The sequence below is a fragment of the Vigna angularis genome, chromosome 6 (assembly GCF_016808095.1).
Source record: "Vigna angularis cultivar LongXiaoDou No.4 chromosome 6, ASM1680809v1, whole genome shotgun sequence".
Taxonomy (NCBI): domain Eukaryota; kingdom Viridiplantae; phylum Streptophyta; class Magnoliopsida; order Fabales; family Fabaceae; genus Vigna; species Vigna angularis.
In genome coordinates, this window is record NC_068975.1 from 612,476 (window position 1) to 640,249 (window position 27,774).

The 27,774-nt window shown below is 35.6% G+C and overlaps 2 protein-coding genes across 3 annotated transcripts; one reads left to right on the plus strand and one right to left on the minus strand.

Annotated features, from left to right (window-relative positions):
* Positions 1–650: 650 nt before the first annotated feature.
* LOC108320001 (protein ETHYLENE INSENSITIVE 3) lies at positions 651–3,746 on the plus strand. 2 transcript variants are annotated; one of them, XM_017551340.2, is made up of 2 exons: positions 651–834; positions 1,487–3,746. In XM_017551340.2, the coding sequence occupies exon 2, from the start codon at positions 1,621–1,623 to the stop codon at positions 3,442–3,444; it is 1,824 nt and encodes a 607-aa protein (XP_017406829.1). In that variant the 5' UTR covers positions 651–834; positions 1,487–1,620; the 3' UTR covers positions 3,445–3,746. The 2 variants fall into 2 exon arrangements, with proteins under 2 accessions (XP_017406829.1, XP_052734944.1); XM_052878984.1 differs by having other exon boundaries at positions 820–1,318.
* A 3,504-nt stretch (positions 3,747–7,250) lies between these two features.
* LOC108319998 (protein ROLLING AND ERECT LEAF 2) lies at positions 7,251–18,468 on the minus strand. The gene is made up of 6 exons (XM_017551335.2): positions 18,311–18,468; positions 16,196–17,342; positions 11,848–11,919; positions 11,269–11,483; positions 8,888–9,111; positions 7,251–8,475 (listed from the first exon to the last, which is right to left on the minus strand). Exons 2-6 carry the CDS (start codon positions 17,283–17,285, stop codon positions 7,710–7,712), a joined length of 2,367 nt encoding a protein of 788 aa, XP_017406824.1. The 5' UTR covers positions 17,286–17,342; positions 18,311–18,468; the 3' UTR covers positions 7,251–7,709.
* Between the last annotated feature and the right edge of the window lie 9,306 nt (positions 18,469–27,774).

Below are 27,774 nucleotides of genomic sequence, written 5' to 3' on the forward strand. Positions count from 1 at the left end.
CACATACTTTAAAAAAATGTTTAATTAATGATCATGATAACTTTTTAAAGATTATAATAATACCAAAGCAAAAGTAAGAAGACTTTTAAGAAATGATATAAACAATAAAAATAAAGATAAAATTAATTATATTCTTATAAATTTTAAGAAAAATTAATTATATCGCTAAAAAAATGAATAATTACTTATCAACAATTTACTATGAACCCATTTAGATTTTATAACAGAGACTTATTCTATGCATCACCACACAATGATAAAAGAAAATTGGACTCACGAATTAGAAACGGATTAATTAATTGAAACTAGCCAAACCATGAAGTCACTAAATAGTCAAAACAATTAGAGACACCAAGAAGCAAAATATTGAAGTAGTAGTAAAAAGAAAAAGAAAAAAGGAATGACAGTATTTGAATATTAGGTAAAATAACCAGAAAGGGATAAACTTAAAATGAGATGTATCTTATGAGAATAATTACAAAATAATAAGTTAAGTATAAATAATTTTATTTGTCTAATTCCTTGATAATTTCATATTTGGATATATAACTTAAAAAAGAAAACACATTTTGCCACACACGAAAAGAAAAAAAAAAGTGGAGAAAAAATTAACTGAACTTTATTACTAACAAACACTCTTCCTCGATGTGGGGTTTAATTACCAATAAAAAGCCACCATCTTCCCATTAACCAGATAATGTTCAACTCTCTGTCCCTTTTCCCTCTCTCTTTCTTCCCACCTTCTCTCATGACAGTCTCAATACAAAGAACCTTCTTCTTCTTCTTCTCTTATTGACTCGTGGCCACCACAGAGACTCTGTTCTGGATCCTCTGGTAATAATCTGTGCACTTCTTCTTTCGCTCGCCCTTTTCACTGTTAAACTGCTTCGTGCTATCTGCATGGTCAATCAGATTCATGGGTTTCTGTTGTTTTCATTTCTGGTCTCTGTCGATACTGATTTTGTTACCCTTATGATCTATCATGGAGAAGTTCCTGTTCATCTATTTATTTCATCCTCCATGTTGGAAGTTTTCTCCCTTTCTTAGCTTGCTGGTTTTGTGGGGGGTTTTTTGGCATGATTGTTCTCCTCATCAATTTTACTAACTTTTATGTTTTATCTGAAAGCTGCAGCCTTTTATGATGCTTTAATGACAAAACCTTTCGAAGTCGTCATTTGTTGTCCTTGTTTTCATAGTCACCTCATTTGTTGTCTTTGCCCATGTTGTTTTTGCTTCCCTGTTTGATTCGTTAATGATTGGATCTGTCGAAATGGTACAGCCCTGATCTATTAATATTCATCAACGTTTTGAATTTGAGGTGATATGTTTTTTTTCTTTTTAATTCATGTTTTAGCCTAGATTAATGTTGATTTTAGCTTCGAGATATATGTGCATATTTTACGATGTGATTCTCTTCATCTGTAGAGTATTTGATTTCTGTGCCTTTTTGAATTTTCTTTGATCTTTGTTTTGTTACTGTTGGCAGGTGCAAAGGCCTTTAAGAGCTAAGAATTTGTTAACTTGAATTGGTGTACAGTGCTAAGGGGTTAGTTTGAAATCCAACTTCCTACTTCCATCATCAGAAGCTCACAGGTTCGATCTTTATTTTTTCCTCGGAAAATGATGATGATGTTTGAGGAGATGGGGTTTTGTAATGATTTGGACACGATGTCTACTGTCCTTGGGGACGAGGATATCACCGCCCGGCAAACTGATCCAGAGGCGATAGTTGAGGATGATTTCAGTGATGAAGAAATCGGGGTAGATGAGCTTGAAAGGAGGATGTGGAAGGACAAAATGCGTCTCAAGCGATTGAAGGAGCAGAGTAAATCTAAGGAAGGAATTGATGCGGTGAAGCAAAGACAGTCTCAAGAACAGGCAAGGAGGAAAAAGATGTCCAGGGCTCAAGATGGAATCTTGAAGTACATGCTGAAGATGATGGAGGTTTGCAAGGCACAAGGATTTGTTTATGGGATAATCCCCGAGAAGGGGAAACCAGTGACAGGAGCATCGGATAATCTTCGTGAATGGTGGAAGGATAAAGTCAGATTCGATCGAAATGGTCCAGCTGCCATAGTCAAATACCAAGCTGATCATTCTATACCTGGAAGGAATGATGGATGCAATTCAATTGGTCCAACTCCACATACCTTGCAAGAGCTGCAGGACACAACCTTGGGTTCTCTCTTGTCAGCACTCATGCAACACTGTGATCCTCCCCAGAGGAGGTTTCCATTAGAGAAGGGTATTCCTCCACCATGGTGGCCTACAGGAAATGAAGAGTGGTGGCCCCAGATTGGTTTGCCTAAAGATCACAGTCCCCCTCCTTACAAAAAGCCCCATGACCTAAAGAAGGCATGGAAAGTTGGCGTTTTGACGGCAGTTATCAAGCATATGTCCCCAGATATTGCCAAAATTCGGAAGCTTGTGAGGCAGTCCAAGTGCCTCCAAGATAAGATGACAGCGAAGGAAAGTGCAACCTGGCTTGCAATCATCAATCAGGAGGAGGCCTTGGCAAGAGAGCTTTACCCTGACTATGTCCCTCCATTAGCCTCAGGTGGAGGGAGTGGATCTTTGGTGGTCAATGATGGCAATGAATATGATGTTGAAGGGGGTGAGGATGAGCCTAATTTCGATGTAGAAGAGAGGAAACATGAGAATATTCACATGTCCAATCTGGGGATGGAGAGAATGAGGGGAACTATGGGTGTTCAGCAGCCCTCTTTTTCTATCAAGGGAGAGGCAGTTACAAATTTGGATCTTCTTAGGAAGAGGAAGGTCTCTAATGACTTTAACATGATGGATTTGAAGATTTACACATGTGAACAGCCTCAGTGCCCTTACAGTCAAGTTCAGCTTGGTTTCCCTGATAGAATCTCTAGAGACAATCATAGGTTAATTTGTGCATTCAGAGGTCCTTCAGATTTTGGGGGTCCAAACTTTCATGTTAATGAGGTAAAGCCAGTGATATACCCCCAGTCCTTTGTTCCACCCAAGTCTACTGCTCAGTCTGCTAACATGGTCCCGCCTGTAATTGATCTTACTGGGCTTGAAGTTTCAGAAGATGGTCAGAAAATGATCAGTGACCTTATGGCTAACTATGAAACAAATGTTCAAGGCAACAAAAACATAAGTTCATGTAATCGCATGGCTGCAGAGAATCCCTGCCTTCGACAGCATGGAATCACTATGGAAGGAAACATCTTTGATGAGCCCAACATGTCCAATAATCATCACGTATTTTCTAGAGAAGAAGGACAATATGAGCGGTTCAAAGCTTTGAATAATGCTCCCTTCGAGACCAATCACAACAACCATAACTTCAATTCAATGTTTGGGTCCTTTTGTGATTTGGCATCATTTGATTTCAAGGAGGACATGCAAGGAGTAGGGATGGATGATGCTCTTCAGAAACAGCCAGACTTTTCCATATGGTATCAGTGAAGATGACAAGTGGAATCCGGAAGCTCATTGTCCACATCACAAACTCTTACTTTCATGTGAAGTTCCTTCATCCAAAAGTCTTACCCAATTTTCTTCACATGTAATTCTGTATTTCTAGAACTAGATATTCTATGCTTATCCTCTACAGGACTAGTATTTGTTACAATAAAAAAAAAAACTTACATGTTCCCACTAAGTAGCCCCAATGTTCTGCCGTGTTCTTTTATCAATCTAGCCTGTTACTTAAAATCACTATTCCCTGTAAGACTGTGATATAAATAAGATTTAAAGTTTCTTCCAAATTTTAGTTTCACCATTTATATATATATATATATATATATATATATATATATATATATATATATATATATATATATATATATATATATATAATCTAAGAAAATGTGTGGCGGTTTGACCCAGTAGATGGTAAAATAGTGGATAAGTGAAAGGTTTGTCCTTTATTCTGGCCTTTTCTTATACCTATCCTTTTCCATGTGAAAATGGACCCCATTGCAGTTCTGACCCCATAACAGTTCTTTGGCTGATGTTAAGTTGAATTCCATTTGGATTGCTTGTTCAGACTGTGTGGTGGGGCACACCATTCGCATATTTGATGTCTCATTGGTCAATGAATCATGAAGGGCTTTTCATTGTTCAACACCATTAATGTGCTGTTCATGCGACAGGGAATGTACAATCTCATCAATTGGCCGACGCAGCTGAACATAAGGATTTGGATAAACATTTTACAAGATTATGTAACAGAAAAAATGCAAAAAGAAAATAAAAAAGACAGTTCATCACTTTATACATTAAAGTTAATGTGTAAAATTTCTTCATAAATTTTATTTTTATGTCATACAAATTAATTTAAATTTATGAAAAAGTTTGTAAAAGTAGTACTGTACTTCTTGGAAAGTTAAAATTTTGATGCAATGAATTTTGTGTCAAACTTACTTTTCTTTGCTATCAGGCAATTAGCTGGTTGAAAATAAGTGGTTGTAGAATGGCACCAGTGACATGGGATTTAGTGAATAAACTTTATTGGTTGAAAATGTGCTGAGGATAAATAAAGAAGAAAACAGTTTCTTTATTTGGACCAAGTATGGTTTGTAATTAATTAATAAATGGTGGATAATAATGTTAAAACTTCAAAATTTATTTGAAATAAACACCAAACTGATAACAACACTAGATATGACGTTTGATCTTATCACGAGAATGATAAACATATAAATCACTATTAACAGGTTGTATCCCATCTAACGATGTTATTTAAATATAAAATAAATCATTAAGTAAAAAGTATCCACGTAAATTAATAATGATTTTCAAATAAAGAAAGCATATTTCTTTTATAAAAATATGAACATTTAATTATGCTTTTAGGTTTTATAAATATAATGGACTTTTATCTTAACATTTTAATATTTTTTGTTAATTTTAATTTTTGTAAATTTGATTTTTAAAAATAATTTTTGTGCTATTATAGTTTGGGCAAACATTCAAAGATCAAACAATTTTGTACCTAAGTCTGATTTGTGGCTATAAAAGCAAGAATGTTGTGATTTGAGGGTTTGTTGGATAAATTATGATTGGACCTAGAAACCAAACATTGAAGTTATGGAGTCCAACATGTTTAGGCAAAATAAATATGTTTAAAAAGAAAGTTTCTTTACTTTGTAAGCAAAAGAAGAAAAATAAACGCAAGAGAACTGGGCTTACATGGATTTGAACAATGGCCCTCTCCATTAAACACTCACTTCAACTACTACACCATAATTTCTCATTCAATTATATACACAACCATATCTATATACATCATACACAACACATCATATATATATATATATATATATATATATATATATATATATATATATATATATATATATATATATATATAAACAAAACAATAAATATATAAAACTATAATTTAATTTATTTATTCACCAACAATCTAACACCAAATTATATGTAAGAAAAGTTATGGCTTCTTTCTCTTGCCAAGAGGGGTGAATTGGTAATCAATAAAAACGTTTTCTTTTTAAATTTTTTTAGAAACTTTAGATGATCTTTAAAAGCGTATAATACAATTATCAAAATAATGCAGTAGAGAGATTAAGGATAGAAAATAAACAATTTTTTTTTATCCTGGTTCGGCCTTAATGCCTACCTCCAGTCTCTTTAATCAACCTTAGATTGAAAAACTTTCCACTATAAAGATTTTGAATTTTTACAACAAGGAATTACAGCGACCCACTATCAAAATGTAAATCTCCTCTCTAACTCACACCAATCTAATAAAGCTAACACACCCTGCAGAAGAACAATTCTCTTCACTACAGTAACCCTTTGAGACCCTTCTCAAAGTACCAAGAACACCAAGTTCTTTTTCCTGGCAACACACACAAGGAAACAACAATCTTCTTGATTGCAAAACAAATTATGATCAGTAAAGAATGCACCTAAATTATGCAGAAGTGATCAACCAATAGACGTTCAATGCTAGCCTTCAAGAATTCTTCAAAACCTTTGAATCTTGATTCTTGGAGCACTAGGCGTACCTGCAATCTCTTTTTAAAAGTCTCTTATAGCATATATGAAAATTCTCAAAATGATCAAGGTGTCAAAAGTTGTTAAAATAGTGTGAAACATGTTATTATATAGTTTTTCTCATATCAGACACACTTTAATCGATTACAAAAATAATGTAATCGATTACGCTTTATCAAAGTTATATCAAGATTACATTACAACATATTTAATTGATTAAGTATTTAATGTAATCGATTGCATGTTAACGGTAAGTCAAAACATTTGAAAATATGACCGTTATTACAGTTATGACTTAGCTTGAAAACAGTTTTCAAATAATACCAAACTTAATTGATTACGTAAACAATGTAATTGGTTAAGTCCTACACTTAAACAGTTTTGAAAACCTTTTCTTCAAAAACACATCACTTCACATTTCAAAAAAGGTGTTTGCAAAGACACGAATTTTAATCGATTTTACAATTTATGTAATTGATTGAAACTTGTGTAGTTTGCCACAATTTTTAAGCATAATCTATCTAATGAACTTAATTGATTACTAAACCAGTGTAATCTATTACTTCATTCAGATTTTCTTTATGCAAGTGGTTTTAACATATGAACACATAAGAATGCATACAATAGATGTAAACACATTTATGATCATAGTGAGTATGCAGAACAATTAGTTTAGCAACATATGTATAAAACATAAAGACATATTTTTGTTGTTGTCATAGTAACATATGTGTTGTGATCATCAAAAACCAAACACATGAAAATTGGGATTAGCATTCACATGGCTCTCCCTATCAACATATACATAAAATAATAAAAAAAACTATTTTATTTTATTTTATTAATTTTCATTATTTTTCTTCAATTTTTATATAAAATATTTTTATCAACTTTCTTTTATTAATACTTACAAATGTAATAAATATTTTGATTATCATGAAATTTTATTTGAAATAATTATATATTTATAATTTCTTTATAGATATTTAATATTAAAAAATAATTTCTTTTGACATTAAATATTTAACAATATTATATTTCATTTGCAAAATCTTTTTATTATTTTGTAAAAGTTAATTAATATTGAAAAATTCCATACCTATTATGTTCGAATATGAAGATGTGAATGAATTTTTTATTTGAAGATGGATATAAGATAACAAGACCCGTTCTTGCCCCCATTCCATTGCTATCCCTGGCAGGAAGCTTATTTAAGAGATACCCTCTATCAGTATTCCATTACAAAATTCAAATAAACATTAACCAATGCTCATATATGCACACCATAAATTCAAATAATTACATCAGTAATGAAAATAAGTAAAAGTCCTATATGTGTTAACAAAAATGACATTTGACAAGTCCCTTCTCTTTCCATAAACAACACTTCAACAGAACCAACCAACAACAGCTTTGCCTAACCTGTAATGTAACCACTCCATTGTACAGTATTTTTCAAAAGATGAAACTATCATATAAGTATGGTCATCCTATAAATACTTTATTCCTTCCTTTTTCTTTCTTTCATGTACAAATGCCACATCCAATGGACTTTGTATGAAACTCAACATTTATTAGTTTAACCAAACCTATACAATCCTTCAACTCCACTATGTTTTATGCAATAGACTTTGTATGAAACTCAACATTCATTAGAAATACAATGCTGCACCTCCACCATGTTTTGTGCAACCCTTTGCTTATTGTTAGGGCTTTTTATTTTCAGAATTGGAAACTTGAGATTGAGATTTGGAATTATCATCTTGCGGTTGAGAATTCCACTGACCATCTTGAGCCTGAGAATTAGACCTATGATAATAGTAATTCTTAGCATTCTGAATGGCTTGTCTTAGTTCAGTGTACATCTTGACAGAAGACCCGGCAAAATTACTTAAGTTAGCAACAAACTCAAGAAAGCTTGCCCGAAATCGATCGAAACCTGAATCCCAATCCTCTGGTGGGTCATCTCTCAGTAGATTATCTGATGATTCACTGCGGATATGAGCATTCCAATATTTCATGTGGGGATTCTTTGAACCTTTGCCCTGGTTCTTCTCTTGACGCGGCAAGAACCGGGCAGTTTCACCGGCCAAACTCTTCATGGAATCTAGAACATCTTGGATGGGTAATTCACCAAGTTTTTCCAACCAGATTTCACAGGTGACATATATTGGTGGAGGACCATAACTTAGGAGTGGTCGTTGAGGTCTCCTTTTCTTGCTTGTTTTTTGTTTAAGAGAGACACATTTGTAGAGCCATCCATTTATGGCCGCTAGATAGGACTTCTGAGCTCCAATCCACTTGCTAAAACTTGAGGATAGATACTGAAGCTCACCTTCAAGATAGGAAGTAATTTGTCTGCGTAATTCAGAATTAGTGACCATTCTGGCATGGCTGTTGTTATAGGCTGCAGACATTATCTGAAACTGAAGCTTGTGGCACTCAAACATCACTTCCCACATCCGAATTAACCTGCCACCACAGCAAAATATAAACATCATAAGCAAAAAGAAAACAAAAAGCAAGATGTTCATATCTATAGAAATACCTAGGAAAAACAAATCTTGATCCATTTTAGAAGGTTATTATACAAAATACAGTCACAACCCTATGAGCATAGAATAATAACAATCATTTAACAGAGGCCTAGGGATAACCAATTTAAACTCTATTCACTATAAGAAATAAATAAATAACAATTTGAAACTGTGTTTCAGTTGTCTGAGTGAGACCTAGAATGACAGTCACAATAAACAAACTTCTGATAATTAAAGGCACTCTAAACTGCTTTATCATCCCTACTGAAATATCATAATATAAAGCTAACACAAAAGAGCATAAAAAGTGGCCTTGGTAAAAACAAGAAGAATCTATAGAATCATACCCTTCAATCAACTCCTCAAGTTGAGGCTGGAGCTCGTTATCCCGCAATTCCTCAATCCTCTTTGATATAGAGTCTATCCTGAGAATCGCAACTCTAATTCTTGAATGCAGATCCTTGACTACAGCACGTGTTTTATCAATTTTATAAGTCTTTTCTCCTTTTGATTCCAGATGCTGTAAGACTTTACACTTCATGTCATATTCCCTTCTGATCATACCACTTGCCTGCAATTAGTAGAAATAGGTCGAAAATCTATTCAATATGATTAAAAACATAAAAGGAATCGGAACTGATAATCAGAGACAAATCTTTTGCAAGGATCCACATAATTGAGATTCAGATATTGTGACCTGAGCATAACCTGAACCATGTACACATATGCACAAATGATAAATTTATGCATTCAATAATATGAAGGATGAAAAAGTGATAAATTTAATTTGCTTTACAAATTTGTTAGTCAGTAGCTATTACAGATTCTAGGAAATTAGGGTCATTGATTTCTAATTATTAGGGTCATTGATTTCTAATTTGTTAGTCTTGATGGCATTATTGATTGACTCAAAACTTCCTTGGTAGCCAGAGGTTATACTTGGATATTGATATTGGACTATGGTGACACCTCCCTCATCACTAAGATGGCTTTCTATCAGATATTCATTGCCATGGCTGCTCTTCATCGTCTTCTTTATCATTTGGATGTCAAGAAGTTTTTCCTTCATGGTGATTTGTTGTAGGAAATTTATATGGAGCAACCTCTTGGTTTGCTTAATTAAGAGGAGTATTCCAGATTGGTATGTCATCTCCAAAATCTTCATATGGTCTCAAACAATCTCCTAGGGCATGGCTTGGTAGATTTAGTGAAGTGTTCCAACAATTTGGTATGACTCGATGCAAAGCTAATCATTCAGTGTTTTATTGTCCCACAATCATTGCATGTATCTACTTTGTAGTGTATGTTGATGACATTGTTCTTACAAGTAGTGATCATCATGGCATCTTACAAACCTGTGTCATCATTTCCAAAAGTATAGACAATTCAAATATTATTTGGAGATTTAGGTAGCACAATCAAACAATGGAATTGTCATTTCTCAAAGGAACAATAAATAGGATATTTGAGAGGAAATTGGACTAATGACTTCCAAGCCCATTGACTCACCCATGGGGGGCCACTTCCTAATCCTGATAAATACAGAAAACTTGTTGAAAAATTGAACTATCTCACAGTTACTCGTCCGACATTTTCTTTACAGTTAATGTGGTTAGTAAGTTTCTAAATCCTCCATGTCCAAGACATTCGGATGCAGTTATTCGCATTTTGAAGTAATTTAAAGGTGCTCCTAAAATAGGTTTGTTATATGGTCATAATAATCACACTAGTGTTATGGGTTATTCAGATGCAAATTGGGCTATACATCTGCTTCTGACTAGAGATCCACCTCCAGATAGTGTCTTTATTGGGGACAACTTTATCTCCTAGAAAAGCAAGATAGTAGCAAGATCAAATGCAAGAGATCTACCTCTAGATATTGTGTCTTTATTGGGAACAACTTGATATTCTAGAAAAGCGAGATGCAGACGGTAGTAGCAAGATCAAATGCAGAGGCAAAATATAGAGCTATGACCTCTACCACCTATGACCTTATTTGGCTCAGATAGTTGCTTGAACAATTCAGATTTGGGGAGTTCACACAAATGGGTCTTATTTATGATAACCAAGTTGCCCTACATATTTTTTAAAATTCAGTGAGGACTAAACCAATTGAGGTAGATTGTCACATTTTGTGAAGAATAAAAATTGCATATGGAAACATCACCACTCAATTTCTTTACTCTAAAAATTAGTTGGCAGATTCTCCACTAAGTCATTTTGGGGTCCTAGAATTGATTACATTTGTAACAAATTTGGTTTATATGATTTATATGCACCAACTTAAGGGGATGTTAAATGTAACTAAATATATGGGCCTTGCCTATCTCTTTATATTTCTTTGAATGAGACTGTTATATATACACATGTCTCTATGTTGCAACACACATAGAGTTTGTTTTTGTCTCTTCACCGTATATCTCAATAGTATCCACTATAGGGTATCAAGTGGACCATAAAGAATGAAATGCTACAAATCAGAATAATAATTGTCCCTACCTTGTATGTAAAATAAAAAGAACCTCTATCAAATTAATAAACTGTTTCACTGAGAAACAGTTGATATCCTTTCTAATATTGCATACACCTTATTGCTTAAATACTTGTTAAGAAAAGAACTTTTGAGCTTATTCTGACATCCAAACCATGACTTCTGCATATAAAAACATAACATGGCCAAAATAAAGAAAAGTCTAAATGGTGCTGAGAATTACACAGTATACAGTACCTTCACTTCATCATAGAGCTTCCTTTCCCATGCATATAATCTATCCAAGGTTGACGCGTGACTTCCAGAGATCATGCACAAACTATCAAAAAGATTATTCGTAAGGTCCTCTATGTCATCTTTTGAGTTTGGTCCCAAAGGGTTTCTGGATGAAGAGGATAAAGATGACATAGTCCTTTGCCAAGTTAAATACTTAACCGAGTTTTGAGCAGGTTCTAAGAAGATGTAGTGAAAAAAAGAAAAAAAAAATTAGATATAGGATTCCAGAAACAGCTTTCAACAAACAGCAGTCGGTCACTACAGATTGAGAGACTTCCAAAAGCTTGTAATATCAGCAAATTGGAGAGTCGTTAGACACCAATATAAGCACAAAAAAGGTTAGGATCATGAAAAATATTAACAATTTAATTAGACCAGATCTGCTCCTGCTGAAATTCATTATAAACTTCCAATAACATCATGCACAACTCCAACAATACAAACATTTAATACGAGGATATTATATTTCCTACTTATACACACAATATCTACAAAGTCCTAGTAATGTGAGAGATCAACAGAAAAGGAATATGAAATTACCTTCTGGAAGCTGACTTGGGTCTTCCCCACATGAGAAACATGCCTTTAAAAATGAGGGGGCAGCTGAACGACCTGTTATGATAATAATTCTCATGTTTAAGCTTCAAAGCCTTTAATCTTGAAGTGAATAATGTAAAGAAACTTTCAAAACCTCTTATAAATTGAATTTTTTTTAAACCCAAAGAAGAACAAGATATATTCTTCAAAGTATCATGATCTAGGTTATGGACATTTAAACAGAAGCTGCCTAGCCAAAGGGTAAACAATTCTATTGTTTTAGTCAAGGCATTGTTGTTGTCCATATCTTAAGTGACATATATATAACAAGGAAAAGTGCAGCATATCATAAAAGCATCATTTATTTATGTGAAAATGGTATTGTATTGAATGAAATGGTTCTCTTAGTTATTACATCCCTTCACTTAATCCTATACTTATAGGAGTAAGTGAGTGGTACACACCTCACACACACTCACATACAGCACACTCACAACTCACATCTAAATACAAATACAATAATTCTAACACTCCCCCTCAAGCTAGAGCATACATATTGTATGTACTAAGCTTGGAATAGATGAACTCGGTGTTGAACTAGATGATTTGTCTTCAAGAGTGTGAGGCAAACATAGATGGACAACAACAGCTTGTGAAACTTCAACTTCAAAAGTGGATGAAGGAAAGCATTGGTGGCCAATGACAAACTACAAGGACTGATTCTCCAATCAATGATGGATGAGTGACGGGATCAACAGTGGTAGCTGAAAGCTAAGAGCTACAAAACTGCAGGGACTACACTAAATCCTCATCAATGATGGCTGGGTGACGGGATCAACAGTAGTAGCTGAAATCTACAAAACTGTTAAAGGCTCCTAACATTAAAGCAGCCTCTTCCCCAGACTTCTTGTATTTCAACTCAAAGAAAAGAGAAAGTTGATCGATACACGACTGAGACATTCGGTCTAAAAATTTCAATCGATCAACAAAACTCATGAAGTGAGCAAACAAGAATTCATCATTGTCAGAATAGGGAATTTTCTTTGTTCCTAACCGCTGAACCTCACGCAATGGATCTGGAACGGAAAATGTATTACCGAACTCGTCAGAGAGTAAGAACTTCGAACAAATATATGGCACTGCAGGTTCCATCACCTTGGCTTCCATGTTAAAGAGAGTTGTGAATTTACTCGGATCACCAACAGGGGGAAGCACTGAAAATCCTAGAGAATCATCGCCTGAGAATAAAAGCTTTTCGAATTGGTCGGTATCGTAACACCGGTTTTGAATACCGGGAGCGGTCACAAGAGAGTAGGTACAACGAAGGAGGTCCTTACAGCAATTAAGAAACGTAATGCTGACGTTCCAGAGCTAGGTGATTCCGTTAATCTGTCCAGGTTGAGTAAGGCTGTGGCTGAGAGATTTTTCATTTCGTATATCAATGGTAACTCTCTGGCATCCAGTAATTTTGTCAATGTCGTTAGCAACTTCCACGATTACATGGAAAAATGGAAGTCTTCAGGTCTTTCGTATGACGATCTTCCAGATCTTCATGCTGAGAATTTGCAGTTTTATGATCACATGATAAAATCTGATGTGAAACCTGTTGTGAGCGACACACTCAATATTGACAGACCGGTTCCAGCTACTATAACGTATCATAAGAAGAGTATAACCTCCCAGCCTTACTCAACCTGGACAGATTAACGGAATCACCTAGCTCTGGAACGTCAGCATTACGTTTCTTAATTGCTGTAAGGACCTCCTTCGTTGTACCTACTCTCTTGTGACCGCTCCCGGTATTCAAAACCGGTGTTACGATACCGACCAATTCGAAAAGCTTTTATTCTCAGGCGATGATTCTCTAGGATTTTCAGTGCTTCCCCCTGTTGGTGATCCGAGTAAATTCACAACTCTCTTTAACATGGAAGCCAAGGTGATGGAACCTGCAGTGCCATATATTTGTTCGAAGTTCTTACTCTCTGACGAGTTCGGTAATACATTTTCCGTTCCAGATCCATTGCGTGAGGTTCAGCGGTTAGGAACAAAGAAAATTCCCTATTCTGACAATGATGAATTCTTGTTTGCTCACTTCATGAGTTTTGTTGATCGATTGAAATTTTTAGACCGAATGTCTCAGTCGTGTATCGATCAACTTTCTCTTTTCTTTGAGTTGAAATACAAGAAGTCTGGGGAAGAGGCTGCTTTAATGTTAGGAGCCTTTAAGAAATATACCGCTAATTTCCAGTCCTACAAAGAACTTTATTATTCAGATCGTCGTCAGTGCGAATTGATCAATTCGTTTTGTTGTACTGAGTTTAGGACTGAGCGTTCAAATTCTACTAAGCAACTGTGATATTCCACATTTCCGCCGTTCACACTAAGGGGGAGTACGTTTCCAAGACACTGCAAGTCACATGTATATGGGTGACGGGATCAACAGTAGTAGCTGAAATCTACAAAACTGCAGGGACTACACCCATATACATGTGACTTGCAGTGTCTTGGAAACGTACTCCCCCTTAGTGTGAACGGCGGAAATGTGGAATATCACAGTTGCTGGACCACTAAAACAAAACACAAGATTAAGCTACAATGCTGAAACAGAGGCATCAAAGATCCAAATTGAAGGTCCAAAATTCTTTGTTGGACAACTCCTAAGTGGTGATACGTTCCAGTGTATCACAAGAAGATCGGGCTAACTCTAGCACCGAACAACGGCTGTGCCGAACAGCAGCAAATAGTGCAAGAAGATCGGGCTAACTCTAGCCCCGAACAGTGGCAAACTGTGCTAACTCTAGCACCAAACAGCAGCAAACAGTGCTAACTCTAGCACTAAACAACGGCTGTGCCGAACAGCGGCAAACTTCGCTTGGACAACGGCAAAACGGTGCTGGACAGCGGAAACGGCGCCCGACAGTGGAAACGGCACCTGGACAGCGGCAGACGGCGCGGACAGAGGCAAACAGTGGCTGGACAGTGGAAAACGGTGCCCGGACAGCAGTCAATAGTGGCTGGACAGTGGTCAAAAGGGGCCTGGACAGCGACAAACGGTATCGGAAAGCAGCAAAACGGCGCGTGGACAGCGGCAGACCGCGTGGACAGCGGCAGACCGCGCGGACAGCGGAAACGGCACCTGGACACCAACGGCGGAGACGAAGATGGCAGCAATGGCTGCTCTGATGGTCGAAACAAAGAGAGGGAGCTCCGACGACGGCTATGGAGGTGTCGCGGGGAAACTCCGGCACCGGGAAGGCGGCGCGTGCAGAACACGCGGCCGAGACTGGCCGAGAAGAAGCGGCGCGTGACAGCTGGTGCGGAGGTTTCGGACGCCGGCACCGGTGGGGTTGGTCGTCGCGTGAAGAGGCGAGCCAGATCCAGTGGTCGCTGGTCGGAACGGTGACGGTGGCCGGCAACAAGGCGGCGCGTGGCTATACGCGTCCAAGATCTACCGGAAAGAGGAGCCGCGTGGAGGCGCGTTGAGAGGAATCTGGTGTTGTCTCTGGCGGGGTTGGCCGTCGCTCGAGGAGACGCTCCAGATCTGCTGGTCACCGGTCGAAACGGTGACGGCCGGCGGCGGACTGGCCGGAAAGAAGAGCTCCGTGGCGGCGCGTTCGGAGGATTCTGGTCCTGTCTCCGGTAGGGTTGGCCGTCGCTCAAGGAGACGGTCCAGATCCGATGGTCACCCGTCGAAACTGTGACGGTGGCCGGCGGCGGCGGCGGCAGCGGCGGCGGCGGTGGCGACGGAGTCAGCAGCGATGGCAGCGGAAAAGTGGCGGCGACAGCAGTGGCACACTCGGTCTGAACGGGTGCACAGAGAAGAAGAGAAAATGGAATTTGAGGGCTGTCACCGGAAACTGTAGGGGCTGCCGGCGGCCATGGCGGTCGGCCGCCGGCAGACAGTAGAGACCCTAGAGGTAGATCAGAGAACCTGCTCTGATACCATGTGAAAATGGTATTGTATTGAATGAAATGGTTCTCTTAGTTATTACATCCCTTCACTTAATCCTATACTTATAGGAGTAAGTGAGTGGTACACACCTCACACACACTCACATACAGCACACTCACAACTCACATCTAAATACAAATACAATAATTCTAACAATTTATTTGTCTCTTCTATGAATGGATTTGAATACTCTCATGTGACATTTTCACACGACTAAGAGTGACAAACAGAGACCCAGCTCAAGGCATGTCAATTTTGACAGTTCCGAGAATATTTGTCAATATTTCTATCCACATGGTCTTGTCAAATATCCTCCTAAAATTTCTAAAATTTAATATTATCAAAACTATAAGAAACTAACAAGGAAAGACATGGAAACTAGAGAGCTCGAAAAATTACTTTCTTTAGCTGGTATTAGAGGACGAAAGTGCAACTTATTTGCCTCAAGCATTCTTGGAACCTCTTTACCAGATTCGGAAGCTTTAATAAAGAGGAATTCAATATCTTTCATGCCAGAAAAGATATCCTTAGGAACAACTTTTTCACTGCGATTTTCATTCTCCGTCAATTTATTTGATTCGGTTGGAAGTTCAACTTCTGTAGAAGCTGTCTCTAATTGTGATACAACAGGAGAGTTCCCCTTCTCCACATTCACATGTTCAAATTCAGAAGCAGAATCCCCTTTCAGAGGTTTAATTGTGGCAGGTGCGTCATTGGCTCTAACATGATCATTAACTCTATTAAAATTTTCAAACCTTTGGACTAAGTTATCTGTGGCAGGCTCATCATCAAATTCATCTTCAGAGTCCGTAGAGTCTTCCCTACCATTAGAAGAAACCTTCTCATCATCTTCTAATTCAGGAATTCCTTCCTCCTCCATAAGTTGTGTTATATCATCAGCATTCCCCACCATATCTTGGTGCATGACCTTGCCTTCTTGAAAAGAAAATTGATGATCAATAGGATGAAAGAGACCAAAATAATCCCACGGTGGAGTTTCAACTGGAAGAGAATAATCTCCAGCAGATGCTGATGGATCAAACTTTTCAGGGGTTTGAGCAGCAGCATCGTGTGGAGTACCTGATGATGTTACTATTCCAACAACAGGAACAGGTAGTTTTTCTTCAACCTTTTTAGAAGAACTGGAGCTAAATTTCATATGATTTGCTTGGAACTTACTAGAACTAGGAGGAGAGGGAGTTGGAGAAAAGGTTTCAGTTGTATCAATGTGTTGAGAAACAGAGCGTGAAGAAAGTGAAAATTGGGACAGGGTTTTCTCAAATGGCTCCAGTGTGGCATTGGTAATTGGTGCTTCAGGTTCTGTGAATTTTCTCAAAGCTGTTCCTGTACTTTTCAGTGACTGGACATACGAAACATGAGCAGCCGCTAAAGAGCAGCGCCCATCAAGTGCTTGCCTAACAAATTTCTTCCTTTCACGGCACAGCTGGAGAGCCTTATCATCATCCATTTTGGAGCTCGAGGCCCCCATTATCACAAATCTAGTCTTACTTTTCGCTTTATGCAATTGTTGGTGTATAAATTCTATCTGCACATTAATTTAGCATCAAATTATTAGAGAAACAACAACTCATTATATACTAGTAGAAAATGATAATAAACACCATAAACAACACAAGTTACAGTTAAAAAGCACAAATCCAGATTATGAAACATAATAATTGTAACCAACCAGCATTCAAGTATAAACAAGTGGCAAAGATCTAACGAGTTATAAATACCAAATCTCTCCTTCAGACAAAAGGAATAATTATGACGAACACAACGACAACAAATCAAACTTAAAAGCAAAAAATTTAATAAAATCACCAATCCAATAAACAGCCTCCGCAGCTGCCAAAGGAAAACTGAACCATTCACTTTCCCAAGAAACAAATTTCCAACCAAGTTTGTTTGCATGTCAATAAGGAGCAAAGAAAACAAATTACATCCACAGACAACACTAACCTTGCACAATACACACTAAAACAGGTGATATTATTTTGACATCATAAAAACAAAAAATAAATAAATTAACCACCAAAGTTGGGGGCAAAGAGGCAAGAGAACCGCATGAATATTTCCACAGCCAAAGTTTCTCAATTTAGCAGACCAACTCACATGAACTATGCATAAACAACATCACACTCTCAATCCAGAACCCCTCAACTTTCCCACTAAAACTACGAAGCTGTTTAAATAATAAAGGGACAGTACAGAAAAGACAACGGAATACAGCATACCAATATAGCAATAAAGATACACAAACTTCACAATCCAATTCTAAACTACAGTGCTTGGAGATGCAGAAAGTAAAAAACTTCAACAGAAACAACTTTCACGGAAATAAGAGAAAACCCACCAGCAAAATATGAAAACTGAAAAAGGGTAATCTATAAAACCCAGAAAAGTTTCAATCAACCCGAATAGCACAGTGAACACACACAAAAAAAAAACAAAAAACAAAAAACGAGAGACGTTAAATAGAATTTCATAAGGTTGAGAAATTTGGGGTACCTAGAGTGTGCAGTGAAGCAGCGGTGCACGGCAAGAACTTGGATTTCAGCGAGAATTGTAAACAGAGAAGAACAGAACTTCTATTTTATTGTCTAGAGAGAGAAATAGAAAGAGAGTGGAGGACGAATCTCGATCGGCCCATTAGATGTTTCCATGCAAAAGGCATAAAAAAGGACAAACCATCTGAGTTTAGATGTGGGCCCCACTCATGTGAGTTTAGACCATTAAGTATCATGAAAATCGAAGAAAAAAACAATTGGTCTTACGTTGTCATGGAAACATATTTAAAATAAGTTTTCATCAAAAATTATTGTAAAAATGCATACAAAATATAACGAAGATATACTAGTTACATTTTTAAAATAAAAAAAAATTATTTATACCACTTATTTGTTAAATATGATAAATATTGATGTATTTTATATTTAGCATAATAAAAAAAGTTAATCTTTAGGTTAAAAACTTTAATTTCGAATTTTATTGATAGCTGATGTTAGAGTAAAATTTTCAAACGTTGAGCCACTTTTGCATGCACCTTTTCTCTCCACATTTCTGAATTTCTTCTCCTTCTCTTTACAATTCTCCTTCTTCTCTCTAAAAATCCTCACTTTCTCCTTCTTCTAATCATCATCTAGGATGTGTCTGAGTTCTTCCTTGGTGGCAAGAGTTTCTTTTCCATCAATCTAGTTATTGTGTGAAGTGGGTAAGTAAACTCATTCGTTCTTTTTAAGTTTCGGTAATTTCTGGTACATGCAAGCACTGTTTAGCTTGCATGTGTTCTTCATTTATCTGTTTTTGTCTTTGATCCTCTGGTTGGTCCCGTTTCACCGATCGGAATTGTAGTAGGTTGCTTTAGAAGTGGTTGTTGGTTAGTCAAAGTGGTGGAAGCTTAGGAAGTTCCTAGTTTATTCAAGGTAAGGGAAGTTAGTGATTTAATTATATTTTTCTATGTTTGAAATTGATGTGTGGAAGCTTGCAGGTATGAATAATGGTGTGTTTGATTGAATTGTATTCAAATTCTGTGTTTGGCCGAGACATGTGAACTGGACTGGGGTTTTCCTGTTGTAGAACGTTCGGTCATTTCTGGTTTGGGAATGAGAGCATGTGAAAATATGAGTAGTGAGCAGTGTGTAATAGGTTCAGTGGAATAGGTTTAAAATAACTTAGAAATCAAGTTTGGAAGGTTAGAAATTAAGAAAAATGCCTTGTTTTGGTATAAGAAGTGTTATTCAGAGTTTTGCTTTGATTGATTGTTCGGTCATGTTACGTACTCAGTCATTTACAAGTGTTCGGTCTATTAGAGGTATTATCTAAGTATGACCGTTCGGTCTAATCACAATTTTCTGATATTAAACTAGAGTTCGGTTTGAGTTATGAGTGTGCGGTGTAAGCTCTTCAGGACTGGATTAAGTTCCTAGTAGTCGGTTTCTATAGTGGTCGGTCAATAATAGCGTTCGGTTATTTTCTTTTGTTCTGTCTCTTATGAAGCATTCGGTTCTCTCAGTTGGGTAGTGGGAAAGTGTTTGGTCTCTAACGTTCACATGTTCTCTTTACTGTATGAATGAAAATGTAACTGATGAATGATAGATTATGTTAAATACGAGAATTGTGACCTTTAAATACTGTGGAATAGAATTCCAAGGCGGAATGTCTCGTGTATGGTTATTGAATTGTAAAGTATGAATATGGATATGTTAAGCTGGCGTTCATCCTGAAATTCTATGAGTATCATTCTCACATAGAGAGAGGTATTTCATTTGTGATAATAGCAGGAGGTCCTACCACCTCAGGGTGCCGAGGTAGGTATTATGGGATTAACCTTGGGTAGTAGCTTGATTGGTGTCAGCTGTTACACTACCACAAGTGCAAGGACGACTGTAGCTACATATTCATACAATCCGGATGGTCAAGTCATAGCGTTCGGTTTATATATATATATATATATATATATATATATATATATATATATATATATATATATATATATATATATATATATATATATATATATATGAATGGTGGTGTTCGGTTGGTATGTGATTAAATGTATTCAGTAATTATATAATGTATCGTTCGTCTTTGTACATATTGAACTTGCATGAATTGTATATATGTGTTTATAATTAAATTACATTACCTTACCCTACTTTCTTGTTTGTCTTGTTTTGTCTGTCCGATTATCTTTTCTTTTGCAATGATCATCCTGTGGATGTGAACAGAAGGTGATGAGTGTTCGGTGGAGCAAACATTGGAAGGCGAGGACCCTGTTACTTAAGTTAGGACCGCTCGGTCATCAGTGGTTTATAGTTTTAGAATGAATCGTTCGGTCAATAGGCTTAACCTATCTTTTGTAAACCGATCGATTTATACAGGGTGTTGTATCACCGTTCGGTTTATGTTTTTAATTTGTATCAGACTTATGTTGTTCCGTAATGTTTTTAGTTTTATGATTATTTTGGATAACTGTACTATTAAAATACTTTACAAACTCTTGGTGAACTGATCTATCATATTATTATATGTGATTAATCTATCATATAGTATTATGCTATATTTTGGGATGTTACAGTGGACATGTAAGATAATTAGCAAAATTAACCTCTCATCCTATGTGTAAGACCTGTGTAAAATAAAAATATACTTTTATTTTACTATATTTTGTGTTACTAAATAGTTAATTATGATATGTATTTGTGTAATGAAAATATTAAGAAAGTGAATAAAATAAATTAATTAGAACTAATTATATCTTAATTTTCGAAAATTGTTTGAAAGAATGGTTGAGTAATGTTTCCTAGTTGTTTTATTTTCATTGGTGGGGAGGTGTGGGTCTTATAGTGATAAAATAAAAAGAAAAATGGTGAGAAGGCATTGTTGGGTGGAGCACGTGAAGGTGTAAGAGGCTTGAAGGGAATTTTCTATGCTTTTGGCTTTTCATGTTTATGATAGGAGCGAGAACATAGATTTATACTTGTGCTTCCTCTTTTTGGCATGAATTGAGTTTCTGAAAGTGACAGTGTCGGCAGTAGGTGTTGAAATGTGTTTCCATAGCTTGGCTTCTTTTGTTTTGTAGGGATTTGGATAGATTATAGGGTTAAGTAGGAATCATATAGTTAAGCTACATGGTGCATATTAAAAACGTGAGTTGTGACTTAGATGAGAACCTACCATTTTTCTTATATAAACTCTAATCTATGTGAGAGAGGGGAGGAATATACATACTATGCTAAAACATAGGTTCGGAGTGTGGTTTTGAATTGTGGGAAGCACTGCTACGCAAGGAAAGAAAGTCATCTTTGGTCTTTGCTTTGAACCTCAAAGGATTGTGGAAACTCACTGGAACTAGAAGTAAGGGGGGAAACTAGGATTTATATAACTGTTTGCATGTTGGGGTAGTTAAAAGCTAGACTATATATGTATGTTTGATGGTGCATGTGTAACACCCTAATATTTTAAAGGGTATTACTGATAGTTAGAGACTAAATTAATTTGATATCTCATATAAACAATCAAACTTTATTTCAATTACTCCAAAGTACAATACCAAACTTACAAACTTTAAACAATATAGTCTTCACCATTGAAATTTCAACTTATAAGTTTTACACAACATAATCTTCCCAATACAAATTTATTCTTTTTACAAAAAATCCCTAAAAGTTTTTCCCCGCATCTCTCTCATCTCTAAGCTTTTTCAACCGCATCTGCAACATTATCTAATCACATATAACATGAGTTATATGATCATAGTACAAACAAATAAGGGTAAGCCAACCATATCATAAAATCATTAAACTTGTAATAAAAATATTATAATCATGTGTTTCTGCAATTGATAAAATATCATTATTCCGATGTCATTAATTCATCGTTATCAAAATCATCTTTCTCCTTTCCATAAATCTTACAAGTGTACCATGCTTACTCATGAAGCCTTATGGTCAGACCGCTCTCTGCCTGCTTCCTTAAGCCTCACTTATATACTATGTCTTACTTTCTGAAGCCTTATGGTCAGACCCCTCTCTGCCTGCTTCTATATAACTTACGAATCATATGTTTATGTCAAAGCCTTATGGTCAGACCACTTTCTGCCTGCTTTCATAAACCTCAGGTGTTACATTGCTCATACCAAACTCTCATGGTATAACTCGAACATACTACTCCCGGTAGTAAACATCATTTCATAAGTAATGATTTCTCATATCCACTCCAACATTTCATAAAACCAACAATTCATACCCTCTTATCCATCTAACTCAATCATGTTCATTCTTTAATCATGAATTCATAATAACCCGTTTTGGTATCAATAAATTAAACATATTGCCAGATATCATGCTTCATATTATAAACTCATTTTGCCCATAACGAGTATAACTCAACGTATTTTCACCAAACAAAGATCATGGATCAACCAAAATATATCAACATATCTTAGGAAATACATATTAAAGTCTGGGCTCAATGTAATAAAATATATATGAAATTTTTACCATGATAATATTATGCATCTACAATCAACTTGTTTTATTTTATTTTCATCCTAGTATGGATTTTTCTTTATTCCAGTTGGTCACCGGAGAGGACCCAGATGTCTGAACGCATCAAACTCACCTTCGACGCCAGCACATATGACTAGTCACAACTGACTAGACCAGGCTAGGGCTGCTCTATGATCAGGGATGTGCCAACTCAGGTTTTTAAGGTTCCTCTATCCTACCAACAAAGAAAGGCCCTCAATAATTAACAATTGATTTATTTAAATTATTTATCATGTTCTCTTATGCTCTAAATTTGAAATGCCAAATTCTAATGTGTTCACTTCCTCTCATAGCAACCTCAAACAATATCTGTACATCTATTTAATACCCATATATAAGCTATTTCAGAACCCTTACTTCAGATCTTCCAACAAGATCAATTTCAGCCAACAAACTCATTCAGAACAGATTAAATTCATCACAATAAACATCCATAATAGAATTCATACAAGATAATTATAAACAATTAACAATAATAAAATATTACTATAAATGGCCATACAAGAATACAATATTTGACAATCATAAAAATAATCTTAATATAAAATTTTATGGGGAAACAAGAAGTTGAATCCGGCAGAGCCGGTTAGACAACTTCTAATCCATCCAACAATACAATATAATTAAATAACAAGAACAATACATGTCTGGGGAAATAAGAAGTTGAATCTGGCAGAGCCGGTTAGACAACTTCTAATCCATCCAACAATACAATATAATTAAATAACAAGAACAATACATGTCTGGGGAAATAAGAAGTTGAATCTGGCAGAGCCGGTTAGACAACTTCTAATCCTTCCAAAAATTGCAATAAAATAAATAAGTAAAGCAATAAATAGTTTGGGGAAACAAGAAGTTGAATCTGGCAGAGCCGGTTAGACAACTTCTAATCCTTCCAAAAATGTAATAAAATAAGTAAGGAAAGAAATAAAAAAAATTGGGGAATCAAGAAATTGAATCTGGCAGAGCCGGTTAGACAATTTCCAATCCTTCCAAATTACAATAAAAATAAATAAGGAAAACAATAAAATGTTTGGGGAAACAAGAAATTGAATCTGGCAGAGCCGGTTAGACAATTTCTAATCCTTCCAAAATATAAAAATAAACAACTAATAACATACAAATGGCATAACATATTCAACATCACAATTTACAACTATCACACTTGGATATCAACACAAAAGCATACTCTCATTTAAATTCAAGATCATACAGAAACAAAATACTCTATATTCAAGATTTAAGATCAGACAAAAGCAAAATATAGCATATTCAAGACTCAAGATAATACAAAAGGAAATACTCAAAGTTAGCTCCCCTTAGCTCTATTCCAGACTTAGTTTCCTCTTCTCAAATCGTTCTCCGGAAACTTTCAGAATTTCCCCTCTTCAACTAGAATTTACTCCAACTCTCTTCTCTCACAATTTCTCTAGAATTTTGGTGTAAATTTCCAGCCTCCCCCCCTTGGCTATTTATAGTAAAAAAATTTACTATTCATTTTTACTATTCATTTTTACTATTCATTTTTTTTATTCATTTTACTATTACAAAAATTATTTTTTATTTGCAAATTGGTGAATTCTGATCTCAAAGCTACGTGTAACACTTATCCTTTCCAAAAATAATTTTTTTTTTACTATTTACTTTTTACTATTCACAATTTACTATTCACTAATTTTTTTTTCTAGTATCTAACAAATATTTTCAAGGATCTTACAGCATGTATATTGTATGATGGGTAGAAGGTAAGGGGAGTTTGATTTATTTCATTGATTGTTGAGATGTTATGGGTTTGCTGCAAATCTGGGTAAAATCTGGATAAAAAAGGAGTTTCTGGGTTCTTTCTGAAAACTGGTGCGATTCTGCAGAATTCTGCAGAACGCGCGTACGTCCAATTTTGGTGAGTCAAAATTGGACGTTCGTCCAAATTGCTCAGATAAGCGTTCGGTTTTGACGAACGTCCGAGTTCGTCCGTAAAGATAGTAATATATTAGACGCTCGTTCAAATCGTATTTAAATAGTGAATTAATGACTTTAGGCGTTCATCCTTAACTTAGTATTCTAGTGAAGTAATCTCAAGCGTTCGGTCTTGGTAGATTAATGATGGTGAGCGTTCGTTCTCAATTTGGTATTCTTAGGTTTGGATACCGAACGTTCGGCCTTGGTCTCAAGACGAACATCCATAGGTTGTAAAGAGCGTTCGGTCTTATGTTCCTTGTTCTCAGATAGTGAACGTCCATAGATTGTAAGCGTTCGGTCATACTCTGGGTTAACGAACGTTCAATTTTGATGATATTTATTCTAAGTTAGCGATCGTTCATAGCGAACGTTCGGCTCCGATGACGTTTGTATTCAGATAGTACTCGCCATAGGCAGCGTTCGTTCTTTGAGGATGTTTGATCTTTAAGCGCTCGTCCAATCAGTGATGAATTCAATATGGTGTCCAATGGTTTAGCGTTCGGCCTAGGTAATTGATCTTAGCGTTCGACTCAGTAGTGTTGAATCCAACCTGGTGTTCGTTCTTGAGCGTTCGATCTTGGTATGTTTGTGATGTGAGCGTTCGACCTTGGTATTGTTGTAATTATGAGCGTTCGGCCTTGAGTTAGTATTCTTAGGTTTCAATCGTTGAGCGTTCGTCCAAACAGTAGTCGATTCATTATGACTTTCGGTTTTAGCGCTCGGCTTGATAGTGTTGAATTCAATATGGTGCTCGGTTTGTAGCGTTCGGCCGAATAGTGTTTAATGACGGTCGGTTTTGGCGTTCGGTCAAATAGTGTTCGGTTGGGTGATTTGAAAACAGCGTTCGTTCATTAACGTTGGTGATTTGAAAATAGTGTTTGATGAATAGTTCTCGTCCAAATAGCGTTTCGGCGAATATGTATGAATCCGTAATTTCTTTGGTAGTATTTTAAAACAATTATTGAGAATTGTTGGTTATTTTCTTGATCTAATATTGGTTTATTTATACATATTATTGAGAATATGTATGAATTCGTGATTGAGCACGTTTATTCTGTTGGAGGTGGTACATACACTATGTTATTTACTTGTAACTTTGTTTGTCTTTTAAGCATTTTTGCTAGTCTCACGCGTGAGACTGAGATTCGAGTGTCACCTTCTTCTGCGCGAGGAGGTGAATGTCTCGCCTAATGACTTCGGCTCGTGTTGAGTATAGTGCATCGTTACGCGTAGTATCGATGTTTTTACTCGTTAGTCCTTGAGGAGTCGGGGAGAGAGGTCTGAAGTCGCGATGGAAGACGGCTCGGGTCGCCTGTTATTGAGAGCAGGTTATGACGACGAATTACAAGTAAACGACATTGTTTATGAAAGACTAGTCTGCAATATCATGTGTGTCGATTTATATTAAATCATGGAAATTATATAATTTATATGTAATGTGTTTATGATGTGATATTTCTGGTTTCTCACCCTGAAATGTTGTGGTTGTGGTTTCCACCTACGATGATCGTACTTGTACGGGAGTAGATGGTATTGCAGATAAAGCTGGATTGGAATAGCTCTTCGAGAGAGAGACGGGAATAAAACTTATTGGGATTTTTATAATGTTTTCTTATTTATGTTCGTTTGATTTTGTTATTTTAAGAAACAATTAAGATCTGGTTTGTTGTAATGTATGAACTTATGATGTGTGTATGGTTTGTTTATGTGTGGTATAAAATAAATAAATAAATAAATAAACACTTTCATAAGATTCATGCTTCAAGGTTATTATTATTATTATTAATATATCCTATAAGGGGTGTTACACTATGCTCTTTAAGATGTTTAATGGTCTTTTACCTTTTGTTTTTTTCTTGTAAATTTAAAACTTTCAGGTTTTTTTATTTTATAAATTTAAAAAATAATTATTGATATTGGAGTATATCTGGATCTAAAAAAAATTGAGTAAGAATAATTACAATTCAAAACACTTATGACAAACATTTGTGTTTATATATAAACACACCAAAATTTGAGGGAGACACCTTGGTTGGTCAATATATAAATTTTTAATTCAATAAGAGAATATTATCTTAGTTCTTATCATAGAACTCTTATTCTTATCAAAGATGGAATTCTTTATTGTCAATCTTCATTGACTCATTAATTGCTAGATTGTGGCATCTTCCTATTCTGGTTATTATCAAAGATGAGATTTTTTATGGCGAATCTTCATTGATTCTTCAATATGCTAGATTGTAACATTCTCAATTCCGTCTTAATTTCAAATTCTTATTTTTTTTTTGTATCTTGAGGATTCAAATTCAGAAACGATCATACTTTTTCCTGAATAGGATCATATCATGTAACACCAGAGCATATCATCTAGTATCTAGATTGTATCATCTAGAATCTGGGTAAGGTTTTGATTTGAATTTCCTCTTCTATCATATAAAAACACTCCAAAAAAAAACTTGAATGTTTGTTTTCTTTACTTGTTTTGAAATTTTCTTCAATTCATTGTTCTCATAATTTTGTAAGGAGTAAAACCCCTAAGGTTTTATCATATTCCATTAAGTTTTTAATTTTTGGTGTTCTTTATTTAAATTGTGTACTTATACATTTGATTTGTGGAAATTATCTACTTTTGTGTTTTTTTATTAGTTGTAGTCCTAATTAATGATTTACTTTGATTTTGCATAAGTTTTGAGGATTTGAAGGATAATTTATTTAGTTTTCTTTGTTTGCATGTTGAATTGTAAAATTGAAAAGAAAAGAAAAAGTAATGGATTAAAGTCAAAAGGAAACAAATATAGATTAAAAGAAAAGAAAAAGAAAATGTAAGGATCCAAGAGCTAAAAAGAAGTACATTTTTGGAAGAAAAGAAAAAGAAAAAAGTTCAAGACAAAAGAAAATTGATAGTGAAGGAAGAAGGTGAACAATAGCAACACCATGTGAGGAGATCCTAGACCCATTGACCAT

Coding starts and splice junctions, on each gene's coding strand:
- LOC108320001 (XM_017551340.2), top strand. CDS start 1,621: ATGATGATGATGTTTGAGGAGATGGGGTTTTGTAATGATTTGGACACG.
- LOC108319998 (XM_017551335.2), bottom strand. CDS start 17,285: ATGGGGGCCTCGAGCTCCAAAATGGATGATGATAAGGCTCTCCAGCTG. Junction 11,920..16,195: donor TCTAATACCAGCTAAAGAAA/GTAATTTTTCGA, acceptor TTATCATAACAG/GTCGTTCAGCTGCCCCCTCA. Junction 9,112..11,268: donor AGCTCTATGATGAAGTGAAG/GTACTGTATACT, acceptor TACTAATTGCAG/GCAAGTGGTATGATCAGAAG.